The sequence below is a fragment of the Vulpes vulpes genome, chromosome 1 (genome assembly GCF_048418805.1).
Source record: "Vulpes vulpes isolate BD-2025 chromosome 1, VulVul3, whole genome shotgun sequence".
In the NCBI taxonomy this organism is placed as follows: domain Eukaryota; kingdom Metazoa; phylum Chordata; class Mammalia; order Carnivora; family Canidae; genus Vulpes; species Vulpes vulpes.
This window is the reverse complement of record NC_132780.1, coordinates 115,257,310-115,271,193: the sequence shown is the minus strand read 5'-3', so window position 1 is coordinate 115,271,193 and position 13,884 is coordinate 115,257,310. Positions and strand designations below refer to the sequence as shown.

At 41.0% G+C, this 13,884-nt stretch overlaps 1 protein-coding gene across 34 annotated transcripts in view; it reads left to right on the top strand.

Annotated features, from left to right (window-relative positions):
• The first annotated feature begins 1,566 nt into the window (after positions 1 to 1,566).
• SPICE1 (spindle and centriole associated protein 1) overlaps positions 1,567 to 13,884 on the top strand; it is a 58,653-nt gene continuing 46,335 nt past the window's right edge. For 5 of the 34 annotated variants that reach the window (XR_011994716.1, XR_011994710.1, XM_072723431.1 and 2 more), the window contains exons 1-3: positions 1,589 to 1,699; positions 7,802 to 7,900; positions 10,861 to 10,908. Coding sequence is in view for 25 of the 34 variants with exons in the window: in XM_072723431.1 (XP_072579532.1) it covers positions 7,802 to 7,900; positions 10,861 to 10,908 (147 nt within the window). In the remaining 9 variants the exon portion in view is untranslated. Of the gene's footprint in view, positions 2,016 to 2,911; positions 3,322 to 7,801; positions 7,901 to 10,860; positions 10,909 to 13,884 lie in introns of those variants that run through there. The other 29 variants (XR_011994712.1, XM_072723395.1, XM_072723290.1 and 26 more) reach the window with 23 other exon arrangements.

Below are 13,884 nucleotides of genomic sequence, written 5' to 3'. Positions count from 1 at the left end.
CGCTAAACCCCTGAGCCACCCGGGCTGCCCTAGAAGGCAGTTCTTTGCATCTAGAAGGTGCTGAGTATGTTTGCTGATCTCTGTATGGATAAGTCTTAACAGTCGAAAAATAGGGACTAACGGAAGTTGTCATATTGGAGCAAATTAACTCCGTTTCCAAACAAAATGCTTTGAAAAGTCCTTAACAGGCCTACACAGCTCTTCCTGTCCCGGCTCTAGCCTCTTAAGCCAGCTTCCCTTACACCAAGCTCTCCGATCTCCAGATACGCTCAACTTCTTCCAGTTCTTTGCTCTTGCCACCGCAGCTTCGCCTGCGTAGCTCCCTCCGTAGGAATGTTTTATGCGTCCCTGGTAGCGGACTCATCTACTTTCCAGCTTTCCTTTTTTTTTTTTTTTTTTTAAGATTTTATTTATTTATTCATGATAGTCACACAGAGAGAGACAGAGAGGCAGAGACACAGGCAGAGGGAGAAGCAGGCTCCATGCACCGGGAGCCTGATGTGGGACTCGATCCCGAGTCTCCAGGATCAGGCCCTGGGCCAAAGGCAGGCGCCAAACCGCTGTGCCACCCAGGGATCCCACTTTCCAGCTTTCCTGAGCAATTCCTATAAATATTCCTTTTTTTTTTAAAAAGATTTTATTTATTTATTCATGAAAGACACACACACACAGAGAGAGAGGCAGAGACATAGGCAGAGGGAGAAGCAGGCTCCATGCACCGGGAGCCCGACGTGGGATTCAATCCCGGGTCTCCAGGATCGCACCCTGGGCCAAAGGCAGGCGCCAAACCGCTGCGCCACCCAGGGATCCCCTTATAAATATTCCTATAAATTTAGTGTCTAGTAACTTCTAGCACTGGTCATAGTCCTAATTTTACATTTGTGTCGTTGATGGCTGTTTACTACTATACAGTAATCTTATTGAGGACAAGGATCTTGCCTGTTTTTCTGATCCCGCAGGATCTAGCATAGCCTATTGGCACATTGGTAGGCGGTAACACACATTTTTTTTGGGGGGGGGGGAGATTAAGAAAGGTGAAAACAAGCAAATGTTATATGTGAAGCCTATTGTGAAAACAAGTAAATGTTATATGTGAAAGAAAAAGATCAAAAAAGGCGAAAACAAGTAAATATTATAGGTGAGAAAAAAAGATCAATAAAGGCGAAACCAAGTAAATATTATATGTGAAGCCTATTGTGAAAACAAGTAAATGTTTTATGTGAAAAAAAGATCAAAAACGGCGAAAACAAGTAAATATTATATGTGAAGCTTATTGTGAACACAAGTAAATGTTATATGTGAAAAAAATCAATACAGGTGAAAACAAGTAGATATCACAAGTGAAGCCTATTATATGTGAAGCCTATGGACAACTTTCTTTTAGGGAATTCACGAGAAAGTGGCGAACGCTTCACGCCCACCGTCCGCAGCGCGGCCCCGAGTCTCGCGCCTCGCAGGGAGCCCGGGGCTGGAGGGCGGCAGCGCAGGTGCCTCCTGCCCCCGGGTTCCCGGGACGCCCCGAGTCGGCGCCTGCGCACTGGCCGCACCGGATCCGCGCCGGGGAGGGGGCGGGGCTCGGGTAGCCTAGGCAACGCCCCGGAAGTGGCGGGCTGCGCGAACCCGTGGCGGGCCGGGCGGTTCTGGCGCCTGGAGGTGGTTTAGTGGCGGCGGAGGCGGCGGTCGGCCGACGGCAAGGCAGGCAGGTGGCGACGGCGCGGCGGAGGCCTGCCGCCTGTGCCCCCCTGGTCTCCCGGCCCCGGCCCCGGCCCCGGCCCCGGCCCCGGCGGGGGCTCCTTACCCCGGAGAGCGCCCCGCGCCTGTCCTGCGAGGGTGTGTGCGCGGCTGGTGTGTGGCGCCCCCGGCCCTGCGTGCGCACCTGCTGCCGGCGGGGGGGGGGGGGGGGGAGCCTCCCGTAGCCTCCCGGGACTCTGCAGACTGGCGGGAGGCCGGGGCGCAGGGAGGGCGGCTTCAGGGCACCTCGTGCGCAGGAGGGGCCGCCCGAGAGAGCCCGGGGGGTGAGTGCGCGGCGGAAGGGTGGTGCACGCCGAGCAGAAAGGATGGCGGGACCCACCAGGGCAGGCGACCCTTGCACGGGCGGGAGACTGAGCAGAGAAGGCTGCAGAGGGAGGCCGGCGGGCCCCCGAGGAGGGCAGAGTGCCCGAGGGCCGCGGCTGGGCCCTGGATTCCTCCCTGCGGGGAGAGCCACGGTCCTCTGGGGCTGAGAGCTGTTCTCTGCCCTCAGATCCGGGCAAAGGATTGCCTGCAGGGACAATGTAGGGAAGGAGGCCCTGTTCCCCTCTAGCCAGAGAGGATTTGCTAAATCTCGCCGTAATTCTCCTTATTTGGAGACCTCCAGCGGCTTCCCGAGGGTCGCTTTAGGATTGTGTTCCAACTGCTGTAGCTTAGAGGGCCTCTCTAAGGGTCTGCCCTCTCTGTCCCTTTGCATCCTCTTTCTAGACTCTCACCTTCTCAATTCTGGTAGTCCAACTGGACTTTTCAAGCCCTTTGCAAATGCCTTTTTTCCCACCAGGAACATTGTTTTCCCCTTTTCGCCACGTCTACCTAGTGGAGATGAAGAGGGGGGAAGGAGGAGAGAGGGTTATTCCAGGGAGAGAATGCACAGATTCTGGTATCTGATTGGCTACGAGACAAGAGGGACCAGAAGGTGATGCTAAGGTTTCAAACTGGAGCAACCAGAAGGATGGTCATTCTGTTTGTTCAGCTGAGCTTACCGGTTATGTAGTAAGGACTAGAGGTTGGTAGGGAGGGGACGTGGGTGATTAAGTTGTATTTTGACTACACTGTATGTGAGATGTTTGGGAGACGTATACAGAAGGCAGTTGGAAATGAGCATTTTGGGGTGTTGGGGGGAAAATGTGAATCCTTGATGATTTGGGGCTCATTTCTACAGTGTGTTTATATGCCCAGGGCATTTGTAGCTTCGTTCAAGGGAATGAGCGAGATCACAGAGGGAAGATGTGAACTCCCTCTAGGTGATCTGGAAAGGAAGCCGCATGAGAGCTGGCCCCGTTTTAGACCTGTCTACTACTGTTTGATCTCCAGTGCCTGGGCAGAGTCTGGCAGGTGAGAGATTCTCAACAGCAATTACTGAATGAAGAGAGAGAGTGTCCAATGGAAAGATAAGAGGATTGGGATAGGACTGTGGAGCTTTTTGATTACGTGGTATCTGAAGAGGGACCAACAGAGCCTGCAAAGAAAGGGAGAGACGAATAGGAGAGAAGCCGGGAGAATGTCGTGGAAGCCAAGGGAGAGGAGGGCCTCCAGCAGTGGGAGTCTATAGAGTTGCAAAGGGCTTTAGAGGTAAGAAGTCGCCAACAATTTCATCCGTTGGGAAGCTATTAATATTTTGGATTTTCTCCAAACAGGCCTAGATTTTCTGGGCTGTGCCGATTTTATACTCCTTAGTACTATGAGAATATCTCTGCAGCCTCACACATCGGTATGTAAGCTGTAGCTCCCTGAGGATACCTGATTTCTGTAAATAGGTCAAAATATCTTTGTCGGACTATGAGGTCTCATCCTGGGTTAAGAAAAGATATGACCGCTTGTATTGGTGCTGTTCAAGAGGACACTTTTCAGGGCAAGGGTGGTTCCCATGTTACAGAAGTTAGCTGGTGAAGGAGAATCACGAGTGGGATAGCAGCTTAGTTCTCCCTTTGTGATCCTAGCACACGCAGGCTGGAATTTAGAGTTGGCCACTGTATTAGTCTCCTACACTGTGTAACAAAACACCACAAACCTGGGGGCTTAAAACAGTACTCCTTTATTACCTCATGGTTTCTGTGAGGCAGGAATTTGGACATGGTTTAGTGGGGTTGTGTGCTTAGGGTCTCACAGAGGCATGATTAAGGTGTTGGTGGTCTGCGTTCTCATCTAGAACCCAACTCGGGAAAAGTCCGCTTCCAGGCTCACGTCCCTTTGGTTGTTGGGAGAATTCATTGCCACTTATGGCTGTATGCCGAGGGGTCTTTTTACTGACTTTCTGCTGTGGGCTGCCCACAGTCATCTGAATTCCCAGCCTTATGGCCCTTTTCATGGGCAGTCACAAGTGGCGATTGGCTTCTTCAGGGCCAGCAGGAAAGACCCTCTCGTTCTACTCTCGTAAGACAGAGACCCGTAAAACATAATGTGAAAACAGGAGTGACATCTCCTCACGTTTGCCTCGTGTTGTTGGATAAAACAAATCACGGGGGGAAGAAAACCCAAACAAGTCCATGGATCCTATCCAAACTTGAGGGTAAAGGATTATATGATGGCATTTTCATTGTGGGTAATCACAGCCAGCTTTGCTAGGCTAAATTGAAGTTAAAAAAAAAAAAAAAGAGAGAGAACTGGTGTGTCCTGTCTTAGTCCATTCAGATTTCCATATCAAAATACCAGAGACTAAGTAGCTCAAAAATGAGAAATTTTTTTCTCATAGTTCTGGAGGTTGTGAAGTCCAGGATCAAGGCTCCAGCACGGTCATGTTCCAGTAAGGGTCCTCTTCCCGCTTCACAGCCAGCACCTTGCTGTGTCCTCAGATGGTGAAAGGGATTAGGGATCTCTCTGGAGCCTCTCTGATGACAGTACTGGCCCCATTCACCAGGGCTCTGCCTCCTAAAGGCCCCACTTTCCAAAGGCCTCACTTACCTCCTAATACCATCACCTTTGAGGATTAGGATTCAACATGAATTTTGGAAGGACACATTCAGACCATAGAATATACATTCATCACTTTTTTTTTTCAGTGAATATGGTTTTATTTGGACATAACGTTTTCTTATGCTAAAATTGATAACTTCACATTCCCATAAATAATGCTCAGGCATTTGTTCAATGTTTGTTAGTTTTTTTTTTAAAAAGATTTTATTTATTAGAGAGAGAGAACAGGAGCAGAGGGGAGAAGCAGAGGGAGAGGGAGAAGCAGGCTCCCGCAGAGTGGGAAGCCCAACAGGGCTCAGTCCCAGGCTCTTGGAATCACAGCCTGAGCTGAAGGCAGAGACTCAACCTACTGAGCCACCCAGCTGCCCCTGTTCAATTGTTTCTATTAATTTTTATATCTCTTTGCTCAAGAAAAGTTCTGTTTGGATACATTTATATTTGTCATCAGAAGTCACCATTAGCGTACAAATAGCTATGATTTAAAAGATACTGCTTTTCCTAAATTTCAGATACTGTTATATTGAGGGCCTCACCTATATCGAGGGCTTCAATAGTGGAAGAAAGAAGTATATGGGCCTTTTTGATTGTTCATAAACTTTTGCATACTTCAGATTCATGGTTGGATTTTTAGAATTGAGGCTGGGAGAATTTCAGCCTCTGAATAAGTATAGTATTTTAAATAATATAACTTGAATTATTTTAAGAGTAATATGGGTTCATTGTAGAATATTTGGAAAATCTATAACCAACCAGAGATGACTCAGTGTTAGTGCCATTTTCTAGGAAGTGCATTATATGTAGTCAGACCTGGTTTTTTTTTTCTTCTTCAGACCTGGTTTTGAATGTCACCTGCCAGCTGCCCATTATTATTTGTGTGACTTTTGAGCAATATAATATACTTAATCTCTCTAATCCCCTTTTTGTCTCATTTGGGAAAGGACTAATAGTTGTCACTGACACCATAGTCACTGATCCTAAGCAGAACTTAGTATGTGCTAGGTAGGGGTTCTTGGCTATTTATGTCTTTAATTAGTTCCATTTTTACAATTATAATTACAATTTTGAAGCACAAAAGTTTTAATTTTGATGGAGTCTGCTTATTCTTTTAGTGTTCTATCTAAGAAACCATTGCTTAACCCAAGGTTCATGAAGATTCACACTTCTGTTTTCTGTTGGGAGTTTAATAATTTTAGCTCTTATTTTGAAGTTGGTGATTTATTTTTAGTTCATTTTTATATATGTTGTGAGGTAGAGATATTGATTCATTCTTTTTCATATAGATCTCCACTTGTCCCAGCACCACTTATTGAAAAGACTTCTTTCCCTATTGAATTGTTTGTTGGCACCTCTGTTGAAAATAAACTGACTATAAACGTAGGGGTTTGTTTTGGACTTTTAGGTTTTTCTCTTCCATATCTTTTGTTTATTTGTTTATTTTTATTTTTTTAAAGATTTTATTTATTTGAGAGAGAGAGAGAGAGAGAGAGAGAGAGCATGAGTAGAGGACAGATGCAGAGGAAGAGGGTGAGGGGGGGAGCAGATTCCCCACTGAGCAGGGAGCCAGATGCAGAGTTCAATCCCAGAATCCCGAAATCGTGACCTGAGCTGAAGGCAGATGCTTTACTGACTGAGCCACCCAGGCACCAAATTTGTTTATTTTTAACAAAGATATTCTATTTATTTGAGAAAGTGCACTCGTGTGGAAACATGAGTTGTGGGGAGGGGCAGGAGAGAATCTTTAAGTAGACTCCCTGCTAAGCATGGAACCTGATGGGCTCTATCTCTTGACCCTGACCCTGAGATCATGACCTGAGCCAAAACAAAGATTTGGTTGCCCACCCAACTGAGCCACCTCTATTCCATAGGCACTTCTCTATTCCCTATCTTTTAAAATGGTATTTATGGTTCTACCACTTACTTTGTGACCTTCACAGTTGGTTATTTCTTCATCCCTTAGCTTTCTCATCTGTAAAATGAGTAATAAATAGTAAATGCTTACTGGAATTACTGTTAGGATTAAAGGAAATACTGTGTGGGAAGAGCTTACTTAGAACAATACCTGACTTGTGTTAGCTATTGCCGTCATTATCACCATCTCCACTGTCCTCATTACCATCAACACTGTCTTCATAATATGACTTAAATGTTATTCTCTGACTCATATGTGACTTATCTTTTGCTGGATTGTAAACCCTGAAAATAGATAACATGTTTGAAGAGTCAATGTGATTGATAAAACAAAGTGAAGAGAACTGAGAAGCTCATGAAAATACTTGCATTTAGATGTTTTTTGTTATAGTAGACCAATTCATTTTTTAAAAATGTACTTAAGGAAAATACTACAGTCTTTGTTTCAGGATAATTTGGAATAAGGGGGTCAGCTTCAAAGTTCTGTAATTAAATTTAGGTGTATAATGAAGTTTTAGAATGGGAGTCATGTACATATGTAGCTTGTTAAAAGTCACATATATGTATTGTAAAATTCTAGTGTACAGGGACTATGAGCCTTTTTCTAATTTTGTGTAATATTTCGTCCAGTGTCTGTAGCATTGCTATTTTAAGAGTGCCAAGCACATATTGGCAATTTCCAAATGCTGGTTTAGTATCAGTAATCACCGCTATTTAATATTATGTGGAAATATACTAGAAATGTTGTAACTCATTTGTTCTCTAAAATTTAGCCATCTTTATCTTAGGCAAGTAAGCTAGTGATTTTAAGTGCTAGGATGCTTAACAAAAAGCTATAGCTCTCTTTGCCTTTTTCCTTTGGTTTTCAGATTGTTAGCCTATGACTGACATTTTCTCTGTTAATTATGAAGTTTGTAACTAATGACAAAGTTTATGCCCGTTGTCGCAGCTCTGTGCTTTATATCATAATTTGTATTCCTGGAGTTCTTTATTAAGCAAATATACATAAGTTATTAACTTAGAACCTGTTTTTATCATAGTTATCAGTACAGCTTTTTAATTGTGAAGGGAGAGAACCAAGTATTTTGGTAGACTGTTCCTTTCATTATGCTTACATTTTTCTTCTGACCCTTGAAAGTTTATTTTCCTAGATGTCTTGTCCTTATCCAGTGAGCTGTAATTACCACTTTTTCTTGTATCTTAAAAATTTGATAATGATTATTGCTTCTAGATGTCACTTGTCAGAGTGAACCGTTACGGTCCCCGGGGAGGAGGAAGGAAAGTGCTGAAAGTAAGGAAGAAGAAAACATCACTGAAGCAAGAATGGGATGTAAGTCTAGATGGGATAATAAGCCTGTAAGATTGCTCTGGAGGGATAGATGTGATGACATGGCCCTAGTCACTCGATCCAGGGCTCTGAATGTAATAGGGTGGAATGGGTTTCTGGGCATGTTATATCCCAGGTCTTGGAGGGAAGAGCAGAATCCTGTGGGGATCTTTTAGAATCCACATGTCAAGGTCGTAACTTATATCTCCTTTGAAGAGGAAATCTTAAGAAGGTGGGAAGTATGTTTTTAAAAAGTACTGCCTCCTCCACTTTGAGAACTCACTGTTTTTTTTTTTTTTTTTTTTTTTTTTGAGAACTCACTGTTTTAAGGCAACTGTAGCTAAACTGTCACTGAAATCTGAATTTTTTTTTGTACTTTCTTAAGATTTGCCTATAGCAACCAGTGCTATCATAATCATGTGAGTGGCATTTTTGGCTGAAAAGTGGGTAATTCTTGCTCTCTTATTCCTTGAATTATTTCTTTTTCACCTCCAGAAGCTGGTCAGTTTCAATACAAAGGTTCTCTTTAGAAGACCAGTCTCAAGTACCTGGGACATATGATTCCTGGCTCCCATTCTGATTACTGTTTGGTATTATCAAGGGTATCTTTATCTTTCACAGCTTGGTACTTTAGTTTGAACCATTGACACTTTAGGTACCTTTACTTTCTGTTGTGGAGAGCAAATAGTCAGGGACTACTTTGGATCTCAGAGTTTCTTTTGGACTTGGAAACTTCTGAGCAAACTGAGAGCCTTTTTGAAGTGGCTCAGGGGGACTTACCTATGTTTATATTGCTTTGTTGTCATCTGATGGCTATAATATTTTTAAAAAAGATTTTATTTATTTATGAGAGAGAGAGGGAGAGAGAGAGAGAAGCATAGAGCTGGAACCTGATGTGATACTTGATCCCAGGACTCTGGGATCATGACCTGCTGAAGGCAGATGCTTAGCTGCTTAGCTACCCAGATGCCCCTAGCTATAAAATATTATAAGGGTGTGATTCCAAGGCAGTGAAACTTATTAAAAGGAAAAAAACTGCATGTGATAACTTAAAAGTTGTCCGCTTCAGAGTGGTTACTGTGGGACGTTTAGTATTTATTCTGATATACTATTGCTCAAAACATAATGGAAACCCACCATTGAAATTACATTTCCCTCATTTGTTTTTTATTATCTCCAGTGCTGGAAAAATCTATTTTTTGTAGACTGACCTTGGAAGTAGTTTTAAGTCATTTGGAGTAAATGGTACATGAAGGAGGAGAGAGCAAACTGAATAATACTATTTTGATAAAAATAGTGAGATGTTCTTTGAAATGGCTTGTAAATGATATTTAAAGGTAATTTCAAGAAAATAGTTTTAAGCAATAGTAACATTAATGAAATTATATTTTCTTCCAAGACAACTAAGTCTAAGCATATCCCTTATATGCCTGAATTTTATTATGATTATTAAAAATGATTCTTAAGATCTTATGGTTATATATTGTGGTTTTCTAAGTTAATATGAAAGGAATAACAGTTTTAGTGTAGAAAACCCCTGAACTAAATATAAACTATGGCCAAGAAGTTTAGTCTTTGAATAAATCAGAAGTTATATCACGAGACCCAGTTCCCTGTCTTTCCATTAGAAGAACCCTAACTTGTTTTATTTCCTGCCTTACCAAATCTGTATAACAAAATGGCTGAAGTCATTTTGGAGAGAGCCAAATTGTAGGGCAGCTACTTCAAGCTGTGTAGACTACGCATTGCACAATTCTAAGGGATGCTATTTACATGGACCAGAGTAATAATGGAGTTGTGGGGTGTGGAAGACCTGCCATGTTGGTTTAGTGCCTTTTTACGAAGTGACTGTTTTCACATTTGATGAAATTATACAGTGCCCTCAAACTTTATCCCTTATTATGTATGAAACATTCTATGCTTAAGTTGTTTGCATGCACACAAATTTAACCTCCCTAAAGTAATCACAGTTTTATATTTTAGGACTCTTTAGAGGTGCCTCATTCCCTGGAATGCAGCTTGAAAACTACAATTTTAGTTAAACTTACTCATTTTGAATTATATACTACCCTGTTTTATTCCTTGTTTTAACATAATATATGCCTGCTTGGTAAATTTAGTGCTTATTTTCTGTAAGACACCTAAAAATAGCCTGTTATTTTTTAATAAGACAACTAAAAATAATCCATATTAATATTTAACTTGAGAATACTAGTTCCTGGACAGGAAGTCTTTTTGGTCCCAGGACTTTGAATCTTTTCAGCCATTAAAATCCATTTTGTACTCATACCTAACCACAGATAAATGAACAGTGTAAATTAATAGGTATGACATAACTCTCTGAGTGAAAAAATATGGTAAGAAGTTTAAATAATAAAACTAGCATTTTATTTTAATTTAAATAAGCACATTTCTTTTATATATTGTAAAACATAGAAATAATTTCATTTCAGTTTAAAATAGCAATTGTATCTTGCTAAAATGTGATGATTGGACAAATCCCTTAACTTTTCAAAGAAAGGTTTCTTAGAGGTTAGCATGCTTAGTTAAGTACATAATCCTTTAACTGAGGCCCATCTGGCATGTAGGAGAAAAAAAGGACACAAGGCTTAAACTAATAAAAGAAGGCTTTTGAGAGGCTCCTCGCTGGCTCAGTCAGTAGAGCATGTAACTCTTGATCTTAGAGTTATGAGTTTGAGCCATAGAGATTACTTTAAAAAAAAAGTTAAAAAATTAAAAAAAGACCTCTAAAAAAAAGGAAAATGAGTTTATCAAAAATAAACTAAAATTGATTTAAAAATTTTTTACACCTAGTTTAAAGAAATTTTTTTCCTGCGAGAAAATTACCCAAAGAAAGCGAATAAATATTGAAATCCTATTTTTTAAAAAAATCTGGTATATACTAACATTTTATAAGAATTTTTTTTTTTTTTTTTTTTAAAGAAAGTTGTTCTATTTTGCAGAATACTGTGAATGATCTAACAGTTCATCGGGCAACTCCTGAAGATCTGGTAAGTTTAATATCAAAAGATATATTCAATGTTTCATTTGATATTTGGTTCCTGACCTTCAGAATAGAAACCAGGGGTGCTTCCTGGAAGTTGGTTAGTTATATTTAATCTTGCTTCTGTCTGTATAAAATTGAAAAGCATATCACCTGGACTTCCTCATTTTACCTAGGAATGTCACTTAGCATGTATTACAATTTTATTAGATAGACTTGGTTTATAGTTCAAATCTCTGTCTTCTAGTATTGCCCTGTATGTCTTTTGCTATCTATGTAAATCTCTAAACTTATTTACTGATATGTCCATCTGCAATCATACTTTAGTCTAATATACTAATTTATTCCTTGAATATGCTATGTGTATTTCCACATTTGAGTCTCAATTCATGCAATTTTCTTTACTCGGAAAAGTTTCTCTACCTTCTTGTCTACCTGTCCAAATCTTACTTTGCTTCCTTATCCTAGTTTAGTCTTACTTTTAAAAAGGTTTCTGCTATAGATTTTTTTTAAAAAGCAGCTTTCTTGAAATACAATTCACATACTATAAAATCCACCCTTTTAACGTGTATGAGCCATTGGTCTTCAGTATATTCATAGGGTTATGTCACCATCATAGTTTTCTAATTTAAAACATTTTCATCACTCCCTGAAAGAAATTCTGTACACATTGGCAATCACTCCTTAGGCCCTCATTCCTTCCAATGCCTGGCAACACCTAATCTGCTATATGTGCTATATGTGGCTGTTCTGGACATCTCACGTAAATGGGATACAGTGTGTGTCTTTTTGTGTCTAGCATAATGTCTTCAAGGCTCATCTGTGTTGTAGCATGTGTCAATACTTCATCCCTATTATTGCTGGTACTATTAAATTGATTGTAAGGATATACCATATTTTTTGTTTTTCCATTTGTCTTTTGCTGGACATTGGATTATTTTCACTTTTTGACTATCATGAATGAGGCTGCTATGAACATTCGTATACAAGTTTCGTGTGAAGATAGGTTCTCAGTTCTCTTGTTGTGTACCTGGGAGTAGAATTGCTGGCTCATGTGGTATCTCTACCGTTATCTTTCTGAGGAGCTGCCAAACTGTTTTTCAAAGTGGCTGCACTATTTACATTCTTACCAGCAGGCATGAGGGTTCCAATTTTTCCATATCCCTTGCCACATGTTATTACCATATTTTTTTGTTTTAGTTTTCCTAGTGGGTGTAAAGTGGAATCTCGTATTTTTTATTTTCCCTAGTGACTAATGATGTTAAACATCCTTTTGTGTGCTTATTGGCCATTTGTATTATCTTGTTTGGAGAAATGTCTATTCAGATTTCTTAGCCAGGGGATCCCTGGGTGGCTCAGCGGTTTGGCGCCTGCCTTTGGCCCAGGGCGCAATCCTGGAGTCCCGGGATCGAGTCCTGTGTCAGGCTCCCGGCCTGCATGGAGCCTGCTTCTCCCTCTGGCTGTGTCTCTGCCTCTCTCTCTCAACATGAATAAATGGAAAATTAAAAGAAAAAAAAGATTCCTTAGCCAGATAAAAATTATTTGTGCTTTTATTATTTATTTTATTTTATTTATTTTATTTTTTAAAATATTTTATTTATTTATGTGAGACACACACACACACACAGAGAGAGAGAGAGAGAGAGAGAGAGAGAGAGAGAGGCAGACAGAGACACAGGCAGAGAAGCAGGCTCCATGCAGGCAGCCCGATATGGGACTCGATCCTGGGTCTCCAGGATCAGGCCCAGGGCTGAAGGCAGCACTAACCGCTGAGCCACCCGGGCTGCCCTACTTGTGTTTTTATTGTAGAGTTATAAGAGTTCTTTGCATAATCTGGATCCAAGTTCCTTATCAGATATATGATTTGTCAATATTTTCTCCCATTCTGTTGATTGTCTTTTTATTTTCTTGATGATATCTTTTGAAGCACAAAAATTAAAAAAAAATTTTTTTTTTTTTAATAAAATCTTTTTTTTTTTTTTTTTTTTTTTTTTATTTATGATAGTCACAGAGAGAGAGAGAGAAAGGCAGAGACATAGGCAGAGGGAGAAGCAGGTTCCATGCACCGGGAGCCCGATGTGGGATTCGATCCCGGGTCTCCAGGATCGCGCCCTGGGCCAAAGGCAGGCGCCAAACCGCTGCGCCACCCAGGGATCCCAAAAAAAATTTTTTTAAAGATTTTATTTATTTATTCATGGAGAGGCAGAAACACAGGCAGAGGGAGAAGCAGACTCTCTGTGGGGGAGCCTGATGCAGGAGTTGATCCCAGGACCCCGGGATGATGACCTGAGCCAAAGGCAGATGCTCAACCACTGAGCCACTCAGGTGCCCCCCAAATTTTTAATTTTGATAACTCTAGTCTATCTATTTGTTCTTTTGTCAACTGTGTTTTTAGTATCATATCTAAGAGACCATTGTTTAACCCAAGGTTTACAAAGATTTACTGTTTCTTCTAATAGTTTCATAGTTTTAGCTCTTATGTTTAGGTCTTTGATCCATTTTGAATTAATTTTTGTGTATAGTATGAGATGGGGTCCAACTTCATTCTTCTCTAAATGGATAACCATGTACCATTTGTTAAAAAGACTATGCTTTCTTCATTGAATTACCTTGATACCCTTGCTGAAAATCAATTGTCTGTGAACATAAGGCTTTAGTTTGGGCTCTCAGTTTTATACCACTGATCTACGTGTCTATCCTTGTACGACACAACAATGTCTTGATTTTTATAGTTTTGTATTAAGTTTGAAGTTTTCTGAAGCTGCCCAACAATTAGTATCTCCTCTAAACTGTTGTACTTGCTAGGTATATGAGGCATAGCGTATGTGCTGTCTAATGCATTTCATTTATCTTTATTTGTACATTTGGCCCTTGAACAATGTGGGGGTTAGGGGTGCCAACCTCCTGCATAGTCAGAAATCTGCATATAAGTTTTGACTTCCCCACAACTTAACTACTAATAGCCTACCATTGACAGGAAGCC